Here is a 14453-nt window from a genome sequence, read left to right on the forward strand (position 1 = left end):
CGAGAAGTCTATATCCTGTAAAATAGGAGGCATTTCAGTGAGGTGAGGTCTCTAAAAATGTCTGCCTATGTACCATTTCCCAGGAAAATGTGCTCCAGGAACACAACGGAGTAGAACAGGACCGAGGGAACATGGAAGAGAGGAGAGAGGAGATTCACCCCAGAAGAGCAGCTCTGCGAGATCCCAGGTGACTTCAGGAGATAAGCCAGGGAAACGGCCCAGAGCAGGCCTAGGGGAAACCAGTCATGCTGGAGTCGGATAACGAAAGGCCGGGAAGGCTGTTTCCAAGGAAAATATGAAACAGATGTGTTTCTTTCTTTTCTTTTCTTTTTTAAATATGTCTTTATTGATTTCAGAGAGAGGAAGGGAGAGGGAGAGAGATATAGAAAAACATCAATGATGAGAGTTATTGATCGGCTGCCTCCTGCACGCCCCCAACTGGGGATCGAGCCCACAACCGGGCATGTGCTCTAACCAGGAATCCAACCTCGATCTTCTGGATCCTAGGTAGATGCTCAACCCCTGAGCCAAGCCTGGCCGGGAAAAAGTGTTTCATAGATGGAAAATGTTTTTAATAGGCATGTGACAAATGTCACTAATTGGAGAGAAAACAGCTGTTCGAAACAAGCAAGGGAATAGTCACGAAATTAATTCCACACACACACAAAAAAAACAATTACTAAATATTAAGCTAGTGTAGCATAAATGTAGTGTTTCTGTCTAATAGTCATCTTTTTGTACCTGATTATTAGAGTGTTAAGTACAAAAGTTTGTTTCTGCCACCAGGAAGACCAGCCTACTTACCGCATCTGGTTATGTGGCATCATGTTGGCTAGAAAGAGGGGGACTGAACTATCCTGGAGAAGTGGGGAGTGTTAGACGTCAGTAAAATTTGAGAAAAACAATAAAGGGTAGACAAGGAAGAGGCACAGCCACAGAACTACATGGCTCAGCAGGGGAAAACATTTGCACGGCCATAATAATGTAACATTGATTCTGATTCAATAAAATTGTGATACATGTGAGGGAACAGAGGAGGGAAATAAGGGCACAGTGGAGTGAGAAAGCTAAGCTTCCACCTGCTAGGACAGGAAGTCAGTAGACCGTGCTAAACATTAAGTGAGATAGTATACTTCTGTTACTTTTGTGGGGATAAAAAAGATTAAAAAATTAAGGCAAAACACATTAAGGCAGATCTTTATATCACAACCATGTCATTGACATTTAGGCCAGGCTGGCCGGTGTGGCTCAGTAGTTGAGCATCGACCCGTGCACCAGGCGGTGAGCAGTTCGATTCCCAGTCAGGGCAGTGCCCGGGCTGTGGGCTTGACCCCCAGCAGGGTGTGTGGGGGGGGCAGCCAATCGGTGTTGATGTTTCTCTCTCATCAATGTTTCCATGATTCTATCTCTCCTTCTCCCTTTCTCTCTCACAAAAATCAGTAAAAACTGTTTTTTAAAAAAGAAATTTAACCTAAACCTCAAAAACCTTCAAAAAATAAAGGGGGGAGAGGGCGCATTACTAAGCCAAAGACATTCCTGAATACGTATGTTTGAATATTAGAGAAACAGAAGAGATTTAGAAAATTAACAAAAAGAAGCCCATTTTATTTTTTACGAATCATGGCAGACAACATTTAAATCAAACCACTAATTTCTTAACTTTTCAACTGTTCACTTACATGAATTACATCATTGATCTTCCTCTGCTTTTGCCCTAAGAAGAGAAAAAAATTAACTGATCAATTCTGATCCAAATGCCACAGAAAAATAAAAGCTGCTGATTATCTGACAGATTGATTACTAACATACAAAATGATACAAAATGTTATTCCATTGTTTATAATATCTGACAAAATTTATCATTTAAATTACCTGGAAAGATGAGTCCCATAAAGTAAAATCTAAAAACTTAGCTTTACTTTCTGAGCAAACAGATATTCCCTGTTAGATGCAAATGAAAGAACATCCAAGTACAGAAGAAAACAGCAAAGCACATCGGAGCAGGTGAGGAACTTACCTAATAGACAACTTTACCTCTGGCACATCTGGGTCTCCAGCCAGTAGTTGTTTCTAATCCTACATTGATTTATACCCACCTCACTTGAGTCACCAGGACCTCACAGTTGGCAGCTCTAAGAACCAGTTTCAGGCCAGGCTCTGATGCCTAGATGGACCAGCCTCCCTGCCTGCATCCCGAACCACTTATTGGTAATCAACTAAAATACCTGAATAAAAAAATAAATGGTTTTCTACTCCCTTGATAAGTAACCTCTAAATTTGAATTTAAAATGAGTGTGGTCACCTCAGTGAAGACTCCTGCAGCACACAAGTCATCCTGCTCCCACAAAGGCCAGAAGAAGAATAAAAGCTCCGAAGAGGGTCTGGGCTGGACTTTGTTTCCCACGCTCCTCCTGTAACGTGGGCCGGGCATCGGGGCCCACAGCCCTCATGACTGCAGGGAGAGGGGCATGGGGGGCTTTCCCTTCACTGTCTCCCCTCTCTCTCTACCTGTTGGCTGTTGTCATGTTTTTAATTTGACAACATAAGGGAAAAGAGGTCAGCGCCCCATCTAAATAGTCAGGCATGGCATGTTTTAAAAGTTCTCACAGCTCACCAGTTGAAAATCGCCGATTTAGGCTAATTCCAACTCTATTCAACAAACGAGCTTATTTGGTGAGCTGTGGTTTACTGTGGGGCTATTCCAGGGGGCAGATTTAAACATTAGCATGGAACCTCCCTGTTCTAACCCACAGAACACTTCCAGGAGAGTGATTTTTAATTCTTGTAAAGAAGTGGTTTTTAACTCTTGCCCTGTATTTCCAAAGCTAAGGTGTCACTTCTTCCTTCCATGCATTGTGATTAATTTTAAGCCTCCAATAGAATACTTTCTGGAGCTAATCATAGGCTATGTGTAAAAAACTTTTGCTGGGGAGAGAGACTCGGGAGGGGCAAGGAATGGGGGAGGGGGAAACAGGTCATTGGGGAGAAAAATGGACATCTGTAATACTTTAAACAAAAATAAAAATTATACTTATTAAAAAAGAATAATAAAAAATAAAAAGTAAAAAATTAAAAATAAAAATAAAAAACTTTTGCTATACCAATGTAGAGGGTGGTCTACCTGCAACCCACCCTACACCAAGGTGGGATAATCTTCTACTTAGGCAGGAATACAAACCAGGCCCTTATATTTTCGTACAACAAAGTGTGTACCATATGGACTGAAGCTGTCATTTAAAAAATAACCCTGTGACACGCCTCAGTAAAGTGCATCTCAAACCACTTCACCCAGCGTGTGAGAAAGTGGAGGCAGGTCCTCCTACATTAATGGCTCAGGCGCTAGATCCCACGCCACGCAGCAATGCTTCTAGTTCTAAAAGGGAACGTGGCCCCGCTGAGCATGGCTCAGCCACTGATCATCGACCTGGGATCCAGGAGATCGAGGCTCCATTCCCGGGCCACACTTTCCTCCCCAGTCAGCTAATTCCTCCCTGATGGCCTTGAGCTGGCCTCTGCCTCAGCGGAGGGACACAGCTCCCTCCCGCAGCCCCCAGGCTGCTGCGGCTCCGGCTTCCACGCTGCCCTCCCGGCCTCTGACCATCCCAACTCTGGCTTCCCAACCGCTTCTCCAGCTGCCTCTAACTTGGTTCTCAGTCCTGCCTATTTTTAACTCCTCAATCCATGCTGTCGTCACTGGGACTGAGATGTGACACTTCACAGAGGAAAGTACACCTTTCTTGATGTATTTCTTAGGAGGATTTTGCTCAGTGCCTTGGACTTTTAAGAACATTTCTGAGTTGCAACTTACTTCCATTTTAGTTTACGTTCTGCACTGTTGCTATTTTAACCCTAAGTTTCATTATTTTAATACATTAAAAATATGGGAGTGAAACAAATTTAGTATCCTGAAAGCTGATCACATGATGGATCATTCTATAAATTCTTTTCCTATGTGTCATGTATCGGGAGTTTACATTTCTGCTCGATGAGTTTCGTTTTTCAAGTCTCAGAAAACTCCATTCATACCGCTCAGAACCCATCTTCTCACATGTAAAACAAATATAGTTTCTATACCACCTAACTCAAAACATTTGTGAAGATCAAATAAAATGCAAGTGCAATCCATAGACTGTATCTAAAGCACAAAAATGGCAAAACAAAGCTTTTCCAAATTGACTCAAAGCACAATGTGAACATTCAATATTTTATTGGAAAGTGTATGAATTGTGCACTCATTATAAATTTCTCAGTGGCATCTTAATTAAATACGTTTTGGCTACCCACTAAAGGGAAAGAAATAATAGTTACATGAGTAGCAAGAAGTACTCCCACTGGGTTGGGTGTTTTTTTAAATAAAGAAATATGTACTTCCCCTGCCAATGTCAAGCGCATTACTGCACCGCCTCTCTCTTTTTTTTTATGTAACTTAACCTGGAGATCAGCACATAGTCGTAAAGACTTACCTTAACGATTTGATAGTTCCATAGTTCTATACTGTGTGGATAGAACAGTTTATTTTACCAGTCATTCACTGGACATGAGTTATTTCCATTATTTTCCTTTTGAAAATAATGCAACAAACACTCTGTGAATTCCTGGTTTTATATGTGTGGACCACGTCTTTGGGATAAATTCCTAGAAGTAGGATCTCTTTGTGAATGCATCTGCATTGTTGTGAGGTTCTGTCAGCCGTCCCTTCATGGGGTCAAACAGTTTTGCCTTTCCAGCAATATATAAAGATAGCGGTTTATTCTCAACCTTACCAAAAAAATTAAGTGTCAAGTTTATGGATCTTCTCCCAATAGCTGAAAAAATCCAGTGTATTTACATTTACATTTCTCTTATATGTGTAGACGTGCTTAAAGGTAATTTGCAATTCCTTTAGTGACTTGTCTGTTCATATCTTTGTCAGTAGCTTCAGATTAACTTAGTTTCTTTAAGTCAGCCTTTTTTAGGCCCTTATTGGTTGTTTTGTTCAAGCCCCTGCTGGCTCTCCCCTGAGCTACTGTACCAGCCACTAACTGGTGTCCCTGCTCCCACCCTATCCTCACATTGTCACACAGTTGCTTCTCTGTTTCCCTCCCGCTCCCTTTCTCTTTCTCTGTCTAATTCACCTCATGTCCTTGCAGATAATCCTCCAATGGATTCCCATTTCAACTAGGCTAAAATTCATGTTTCTGTCGAGGCCCAGGAGGCACATGCGGTCTTCACCCAGCACATTCCTGCAGGCCTCCCTTTCACTCTGTGGCTGCCACCCCTGGGCCTCTCTGCTCTTTCCTGCGCTCAGTGTTCTCCCCCTGAGATGCTCTGCAGGGAGCCTGTCCCCCCCCCTCGGCTCCCTCTCATGTCGGGACTGCTCAGTGTCGCTGCAGGACCGCAGCTGTCTGCAGCCACCCTGCCTTTCCTGAGGGCTGCTGTGCTGTCTGCCCCCAGCTCCTCTAGAATGAAAGGGCCTGAGGGAAGGGAGGGTTTTGGGGGGTTGTATTCTTTGTGTTGTTTTGTTAATCCTAACCCAAGGATATTTTTTCCATTGACTTTTAGAGAAAATGGAAGGAGGAAGGGAGGCGGGAAGAGAGAGGCATGGAAGAGAAACATCCATGGGAGAGAGACACATTGAATGGTTGCTTCCCGCACATTCCCAGACTGGGGTGGGAGTCGAACCCACAACCCAGGTAGGTGCCCTTGACTGGGAAACAAACCGTGGACCCTTCAGAGCACCAGCCGGCCCACTAACCACGGAGCCACGGCGGCCAGGGTGAGGGGAGAGTTTTGTCCTGCGCGTCCCTAGTTGTTCTGCACCTGGAATGATGCCCAATGAACTTCTGTTTCCGGAACCAGAACCAGTTAAGTTTCTCTCAATTTTCCTGTCTTCTAAGATTTCCTCTAATGCTACATTTTGATTTCTCGTGTAAGATCAGCATTACTTGCAAATCTTAAGAGTAGTCATTCCAAATTAAAGACACGAGATCCACAAAAGTTTAAAAGAGGAGTTGTAATGTCCCATAAAAAAAAAAGGTAACTTTAATTTGAGATAAGAAAATTTCATGTTAAAATACTTTAACTACAAAATGACATCCTAATTAGGTTATAGGAGAGTATACCAGAAAATGCAATGCCTCCATTTTATCTGTGTCCTTCGAATAGAGCAGTAGAATGGGGACGGGAAGGGCTTCTCCTAAAAGAGGGCCAACCATGAAGGGTGGTGCTGATGGCGCTGGGCCACTTGCCCGGTCACTGAACAGCTGTCAGTCCCGCGGGAGAGCCGCCTGCACTGCGGGAAAGACACCCCGAGCGCCCTCCAGAGGGCAGGCCCAGCCCCGGGAGATTTAGGCCATTGCTTCTCTTTCTAACAAAACTTTACAAAGCAGCACATAGACAGTGTAAAATAAACATAAGATTTTGTTGATATGCATACAAAAGATTCACAAAAAATCAACACCAAAATATTACTTAAAGTGCTGGATATACTGAGCCTAAGGGAATGACTTTTCAGTATTTTCTAAATCTTTCCCATCAAATGATTATTAATGTTCTTACCGAAAAGGAGTGTTTAAAATAGCTGCTGGAAAGAGAAAACATCTGTTGCTCCGAGGTTTTTCTACATAATATTGCCAATTCCTCCCCACTCACTCCACAGGGGAAGGGGAAAGAAGGGGCACTGGAGAGAACACCTAGAGCCAGCAAATTAGGAAAGTTCATAGGGTCATAACATAAAAGGCTGTGCGAAAAGTTGATGAGCAGTAATAAAATAGGGTAACGGGACTCTAGCGTCCTTATTGAGTTACTGATACTACATCAGTTCTATTAGATATAGAGATAGATAAAGACAAGGGAGTAGAAACATTCCTTTAACTTGATCTGCAATCTGTACTGGGTTATTAGGAATAGCTTCTTTGAAATGCCTAAAGAAATCACACTGGAACAAGACACAGCAACACTCATATGATTTTGTGTAACCAAATAATTCAGTTCCCCATTGTAGAAAATCAGAAATGTTTTACATCTAAGTAGGTATTTCTCAGTCCCCAGGGAAACTGATATAAAATTGTCTGAAATAAAGACATTAAAAGCAAACTTTCAATGTGCTTGTACTTGATATTTTAGTGTTGTGACCTTGTTTCTATGGAAACTTCATAGGCAAATGCTGAAATCGAGGCTTCTTGTATTACTTTATCAAATATCTCCTAAATATTCAAAACAAATTGAAATGAAAGTGTAACCATCACGCTCAACATAAGAAGGTGAATTCTGTACCCGTAAAGTGTGCTTGTTAACTATTCCGACCGCACACTATTTATCACAGCCCTGGGCTGACTCCACTTGCCTCACCTGCTGCCAGGCCCGGGTCTCCTGAAGCTCCTCTGTCCAGGGCATTCTCGGCTTTAAAGGAAAATCATCAGAACAAACTCATTAAAATCTAGCAATTTGTTTACCTAGTAAATTCACACTATTTCCTGACTTCTACTTTTATTCTTATTCATTCTAATGGGCTTATAAACATAGGGCTGAGAGGTACGTGTTGCTTCTGAGTCCTGTACAGTCATTTTGGATGGAAATAATTAAAATTGAAGACAGTTTGAAACAGACCCGCTTTATGGGGAGATTCTAAAATATGAGCTGTGTTCTAAAGTTCTGTAAGCACCACGACAACTGCATCTGGTGTGTGTGTCACCTGCAAGTCAGCCCCTTCTACTCCATAGCTGTGCTCCACTGCGATTCCCATTTCTCAGCCCGGCCTCTTCAGCAGCAATATAGGGACAGTTAACACGGGCTTTACTTGTAGTTAAAAGGGCCACATGATATATCCATCAAAGGGAGTTGTAAATCTTAAAGGAATTTCATAAAGGTCCTATATTGGTCTCTGGCACTATTATCTCCTAACACTTCCCATCTATTTTCAGGTTTACCATACAGCACCAAGCAGGGCACACGTTTTTCCAAATTTTTATTCCCTTTTTGCTTAAAGCTACAGTTAATGAATTCACATCACTTTTTCACAATATTTAACTGTTATGAAAAAGCGGATTTCCCAGTTACAAAGCCACATGAACCATCTGGGTCAATCCATAGGCTTCATTACTACAAATCTTAATGTAATTAAGAGCTTAACTAAAGTTTAAGTACAATAAGAGCTTTAAGACATTTCATCTATGAAATGATGAAATAATATGGCATTTATTGTTTTCAAAGATTTTTTTATTGAGTTTTTAGAGAGAACTAGGGATCAGCTGCCTCCTGCACACCCCCTACTGGAAATGGAGCCTGAAACCCAGGGATGTGCCCTGACCACGAATTGAATCAGCAGCCTCTGAGTGCATGGGATGAAGCTCAACCAACTGGGCCACACGGGCCAGAGGGAATCTGGCATTTAAATGAAACAAATGGACAAATATATTTTAACAACTTAATGAGAGAATGCTCTCCACTTCAAAGAACAGTGTTCATGAGCCACATTGTTACCCAGAATTATTTTGAATCAACCATTTCCTCTCTTTTCCCTGTCTCCCCCCTCTTCTCTGCGCCCCCCACCACCACCCATTTGGTCTTTAAAACTTTCACCTCAACTGTCTAGCAGGATTCTATTGGAAAGCGGGGGCGGGGGGATGGTCAGAGGTAACCATGGAGACATACATTCTTGTGCAGGATCTGGCATCTTAACGCCCAAAATTTTAAATTACAAATCAAAGTCTAAATTTGTTTCTTTCTTTTTTGCAAACGTTGAACAACAAGCAACCTTATGAACCACACCACCTCTCTTTAGAAGAGGCAATGTAAAAACAAAATCTCTTAAGTCACTAAAGACTAAAAGTGGAAAAGTAGAAATTTTCAAGTAATCGAACTCCATGGGTTCTCCTTTGGGTAAAAAAACAAACAAATGAATAAATAAAAATTATGATCTACAGTGCTAAGGGTGACATTTCACATTGTTCACTGATTTTATGTTTTATTTTCCACAATGTTCTTTCCTTCTGTGTTCAAATTGTAGTTGGAAAGGTTGAGGCAGCTCCATCCATAAAACTGAAAGCAGCTCACTTAACACCATATAGACCCCCTGTGTCAGTGTCTACCTTGAATTTAAAGAACAAATTCTAAGTTGTTTGCTCCTAAACTGTCCAGAGTGTCAACTACCTTAACAGGTGGGGGCAAGGGTACCACCAAGCTTTTATCTGGTTCCTTCACTTAGGGACCATCTGGAAAGTTAAGAGTGGATACATAAAATGGATACTCCAATGGTGAGGTATTCAAGTTTTCACTGAGAAAGGAAGAAAACATACCCAAAAGTTTTCATAAAATCTCACGAAAAGCTAACTAAGGCTATAAACTGGAATGGCTGAGCACTGGAGTGACCCAGGCAGGGATGAAAAATGAAAATAAGGGAAAGACCTGAGCATTCAGGCAGTACAGAAAGAAACTGACTAGACTCCAGGGGGACGGAATAAGGAGTGGGGTGCCAGGCCTAGCCAGCCTTGGTCCCTGGTGGCCAGCCCTGAAAAAGTCGGCTCCAGGCAAGAAGAAGCCTGAGGCCATAGATCCCTCCCAAGGGACCCAGGGGACAACAAAATCCAGAGGTACACCTGAGAGTAGACACCGCCCACCACCTCCTTACCTTTGAGCATCTGCAGGTCAGTGATTTGCTGTCGATGTTGTTGCTCACTGCCTCCAACATCCAACTTGGCCTTCATGGATGTGGGCAATGCTGCTACAGCCACCATGTTTCCAGCTGCCACCTTATAAACTTCAGGCTCGTAGTCTGGTTCTACTGGCCCTGAGCTTCGGCCCAGCTTCAGGCTGGCATTGGGCTTCAAGCAGCGGCTAAGCTCGTTGCCCATTGTGTACCTTCTCTCCTCAATTCTGTCACCACCTTTACTTGTCACCCACCTTCCCTGCCTTCAGCAGTCTCTCCTCCAAAACAATGACACACCTGGCACCCTTCAAGCAGGCACAAACTAGCTTTCTGATGGCCTGGCTGCCAGGCACAGGGCCCGACAAGGGCTCAGGGCCCCTGCCACACACCCTCTGCTTTGCTGCTACTGCCTCCCTTTACTTGACTAGTATGTGAGGATGGCGACCAACCAAACGAATTCAAAATGGGTAGGGAACAGACTAACACTGAGAACTACAACCACTTCCAGAAGAGAACACAACCAAAGCTCCTCCTCCTTCGCAGCCACTTCTCAACCGAAGAGCATTCTCCTGGCTGGGACCAGCCAACCAGAACACATTCCGTGGTCACCTGGCTACCAGAGACCAATCACGCAGAATTCTCGCTATGTGCCCGCCTCACAGAAAAAGCATATGATTGGCTGGTGGGCATGGCTCAGTGGTTGAGCATTGACCTACGATCCAGGAGATGGAGGTTGGGATCCCAATCAAGGCGCATGCCTGGATTGCAGACTCATCCCTACTAGGGGCCTGCAGGAGACAGCCAATCAATGACTCTCGTCATTGATGTTTCTCTCTCACTCTCCCTCTCCCTTCCTCTCTCTGAAATAATAAAAACTCTAAAGAAAAAGAAAAAACATGTTTTACAATGCCTGCCCCCTGCCCTCCACCTCCCCAAGGCCAGACCTCTGTTCTTCTTCACCTCACCAGTAGGTATGCCATAGTCTCAGGTTTCCATTCATTACAGGGGTGGGGAATGTCTGGCCCACTGGCTATATGCTGCCTGAGAAATCATTTGATCTGGCCCTGCCAAGTAAACCGCAGATGGGACTTGGAATTCAATAAATCTAGGAACTTTTTTAATAGCTAATTTTTAAGCTGATGATTTTGTATGGTGGGAGAATGATGTTATAAATATCCAAATGGCCCTTGGCAGATAAAAGGTTCCCCAACCCTACATGATTACAGGCTGCCTGGAGCTTTCAGGTTGTGTGCAAAGTACAGCAAGCATTTGCTAATGCAAGCAAGCCGGTTTCATTAGCAACTCAGTTTCCTTGAGTCTGTCAGCTGAGTACTTTGATGTGTTGCTCACCAAACTTATTTGCATCCTGTTGACCACTTTCCTAATTAAATGCTCCTCCTCTCTACCTTTCAAAAATGGTTAGTTTTCACCTGCATCTTGACCATAGCAACCCCTGGAGCCTTGGTGCTACTCTCCGTAAACAGACTGAATTGAGTCTCAAAGACACCTTACCCCTCCACTTACTCAGGGGTAAAAGCAGAACCGAACTCATCCCTCCCAGTTCAAAAATGCAGGAATTCACCGATTTGCATTTCTCATTTCTGTTTCTCCCTACCACATACAGAGTTTCCAGTTTTTCTTTCTTTGCCAACAATAAAGCTTAAAGCACGATTTTCTCACTCAAAATTGGGAAACTCAAAGTGGGGAACCACTATCCTGATTTGATGAAGACGATGATAATGATGGTAACATTTGGCAAACACCTACTGTGCCCCCAATCTTCTTTCAAGTGAGATATCTATTTAACCATCCAAAACCATCCTCATTTTACAGAATTTGCAGAAGAAATTGAGACACAGAAGTAAAGTAAAGCTTCTGAGGGTCACATGATTGTTCATGGGTGGAGCCAGGATAGGATTCCAGATAACGTGGGATAAGGACTTTCTATCAGGATTTTTTTTTTTTTTAATGTGGATCTTTAATATATTTTCTGTCTTTCAACAGTAAGTTTCTCCAATGTGCCAGACACTGTATGTGTGAAACACTCCCGCCTCCAGTGAGTCCAGCAGATAAAAAAAACAAAGGCTTAGAGAGTCCCATGGTCTGAGGCCACAAAGTGGGAAAGTACTTTAACCTGGGACTCAAACCTTGATCTGTCTGACCCCAAAGTACATTCTAGTGTAAAGAGTCGGAGTCTTATTCTGGAAACACAGACCAATTGATGCCTGGAAGTGTGTGTGAGGGCAGAATGGCAGGAGATGAGGTCAGAAGAGGGGTCCCCAAGTACCCTGCAGGCCTTGGAAAGGACTTCAGATCATAGTCTGGAGGAGCAAGACAATCATGGAGAACCACTGAACTTGACATTTTAACAAAGGCCCCTGGCTCCTGTGTAAAGCCTAGACTAGATGTATCAAAATGTTTGTAACCCTCTTATTAATAGATATAAACTCATTTAGCAGGACATCTTAAAGGGCTGGAATAAGAAACAAAGGAGGAATGTCAGGGACCCTGTCCCCAAATCCTCAACCCTTTTGGTATCCCTGTCTTCCCACTTGGCCATCCTAATGACCCATCTGATAAACTAAATGAAGTGTCATTTTAAACAAGCCTCAGGCTAATCCATGAGTCCTTTACCCCAGGATCATTCAGTCGACATCTCTTCCCCAAATTTTAGGCCAACTGGTTGCTCCCCCTTCCCCTCCCTGATGTCTGTTTTCTATTTCTATGTCTTGCACCCAAGTCCCCAATCTTCAGCCTCCATCCACCCCAACTCAAGCCTCATTGCCACCAACTGCCAACGGGTTCCAACTGCCAACTGCCAAGATTTCACCTTACTCTCCTTTCTTGTTCTCCCTCCCTCCTCTGTCTTTTTTTTTTTTTTTCTCTCTCTCTCCCGCCCACTTCCATTCCTGGGGAATGGAAAAGTAGAAGATTCCTCTGATATCTGCAAATAAAATTTCAGGAAAGTGGACAATCTCTATTATTCACTTATGGGAACAAAGTTCATGGCTACCCCGCCCAATTTGGAAACTCCCAACTTACTATCAAATCACAAGTTATGGCTGCATGAGCAAAAACATAGTTCAGTGTTGGATCAAACTGGGACCAGCATGCTCCTCTCAGAAGGCTTTTGTTAGTGTCCAAAGCCCTCTTATGATCCTGAGGGCTCCATTCTTATGGAAAGAGCCCTCATCAGTAACTTCCCTTAAGAATGCATGTACTGCCTGGCCAGCATGGCTCTGGGGTTGAGCTACAACCTATGAACCAGGAGGTCATGGTTCGGTTCCAAGTCAGGGCACATGCCCATGTTGCGGGCCCTGTCCCCAGTACGGGGCGTGCAGGAGGCATCCGATCAATAACTCTCATCATTGATGTTTTTTTCTCTCTCTCCCTCTCCCTTCCTCTCTCTGAAATCAATAAAGACATATTTGAAAAGACATATTCAAAGAAACTCATTTTTTCCTTCTACTTGTCTTTCCATGCCCTCCACAGGCCCCTACCCAAGGCCTATTGACTCATCAACATTTACTTGTCCTTCTTCTGTAGGCCGCCTTTTGATTATTATTAGTGTTCCTTGGAAAGAAAAGACCAAACTGGTTCTCTTTCTCAAAGAGCAATGAACCCATTAAACAAATTTCAAAACCATGCGTTAGGGAAGTGGGCCCGTTCAGCCCAGACTCTTGGGCTGATCCACTCACTTGACCACAGTTGAGAACTGACATTAAACATTCAGGAAGTGGTACTTCTATAAGCTGGGTACAACCTACATGCCCAGGGCCTAAGAAGAACAACAACAGTAGAGCCACCTGCCTGAGTCCTCACTGTCAACAAGGGCTTCAATGCGCGCACATTATACCTATAGTGATGACAGGTTGGAGCAAAGATGGTATCACTGTCCAACTTAAGTCAATACCTGTTATCTCATTACTGGGCCATATCTGTCATGAACTATGACCCAACACTTTTAACAAATCCTCTGATAGTTTCCTTCATCGCCTTGGAAATAGTGTAATTACAGTAACTAAATGTATATGGGTTGCATGTGTGGGTTGAATTGTTTACTTCTTAGATATTGACATTTAAATTATACCAAAGGGCCTGGCTGGTGTGGCTCAGTTAGTAGAGTGGCGTCCCATGCACCAAAAGGTTGCCAGTTCAATTCCTGGTTGGGGCACATACCCCGGTTTCAGATTTGTTCCCAGTCAGGGTACTTCTGTCTCCCTCTCTCTCTCTCTCTCTCTCTCTCTCTCTCTCTCCCCGCCCCCCCCCACTCCCTTCCCCTCTTTCTAAAAATCAATAAAAACATATTAAAAAGAAAAAATAAAATATATCAAGGGGGAGTGGATTTGGGACATCTGCAATAGTGTCAACAATAATTAAAAATAAAATACACCACAGAGGAGCATTTGAGATCTTGCTCCCCAGAAAATGTCCTCAGTTTAGCTCAAATAAACTCATAAAATTCTAAAAAATATATACTACCAATGGTGTAACCCTATTTTTGAATTTCCTTTTCTTTCTACCCTTTTTCTTTTTGTCGGTTTGGTTTATTGTGAAGGCTGCCTGAGTGTTTCTAGACCTCTGAAAGTCCCTCTGAAGACCCAAAACCTAGCTAAGGTGACAAAGCCGAGCTGGCCAGCAATAAGAGTTCCCTCATTTTACTTCTTTACTTAGACAAAGAAATGTTGTAGAAGCCCCAGAGCCACAAATGTTCTTCCCAGGCTAGTCAGGTTTTGAATTCTTGGATGATAAGGCTTCAGAATGGGGGCCAGCCACACATGGGTGACAGAAGTCTAGATGTGTAACTCTTACTGGGACTCTAAAGTCA

The 14453-nt window shown here is 43.2% G+C and overlaps 1 protein-coding gene across 1 annotated transcript; it reads right to left on the reverse strand.

Moving 5' to 3' along the window:
- Positions 1-2330: 2330 nt before the first annotated feature.
- LOC308566265 (cyclin-Y-like protein 1) lies at positions 2331-9880 on the reverse strand (the record flags this gene model as incomplete). Its single annotated transcript, XM_081156427.1, has 3 exons — positions 9608-9880; positions 7330-7380; positions 2331-2452 (listed from the first exon to the last, which is right to left on the reverse strand). The coding sequence occupies exons 1-3, from the start codon at positions 9828-9830 to the stop codon at positions 2331-2333; spliced, it is 396 nt and encodes a 131-aa protein (XP_081012553.1). The 5' UTR covers positions 9831-9880.
- Positions 9881-14453: the final 4573 nt, after the last annotated feature.

The sequence above is a fragment of the Miniopterus schreibersii genome, assembly GCF_964146895.1.
Source record: "Miniopterus schreibersii genome assembly, chromosome: 13".
In the NCBI taxonomy this organism is placed as follows: domain Eukaryota; kingdom Metazoa; phylum Chordata; class Mammalia; order Chiroptera; family Miniopteridae; genus Miniopterus; species Miniopterus schreibersii.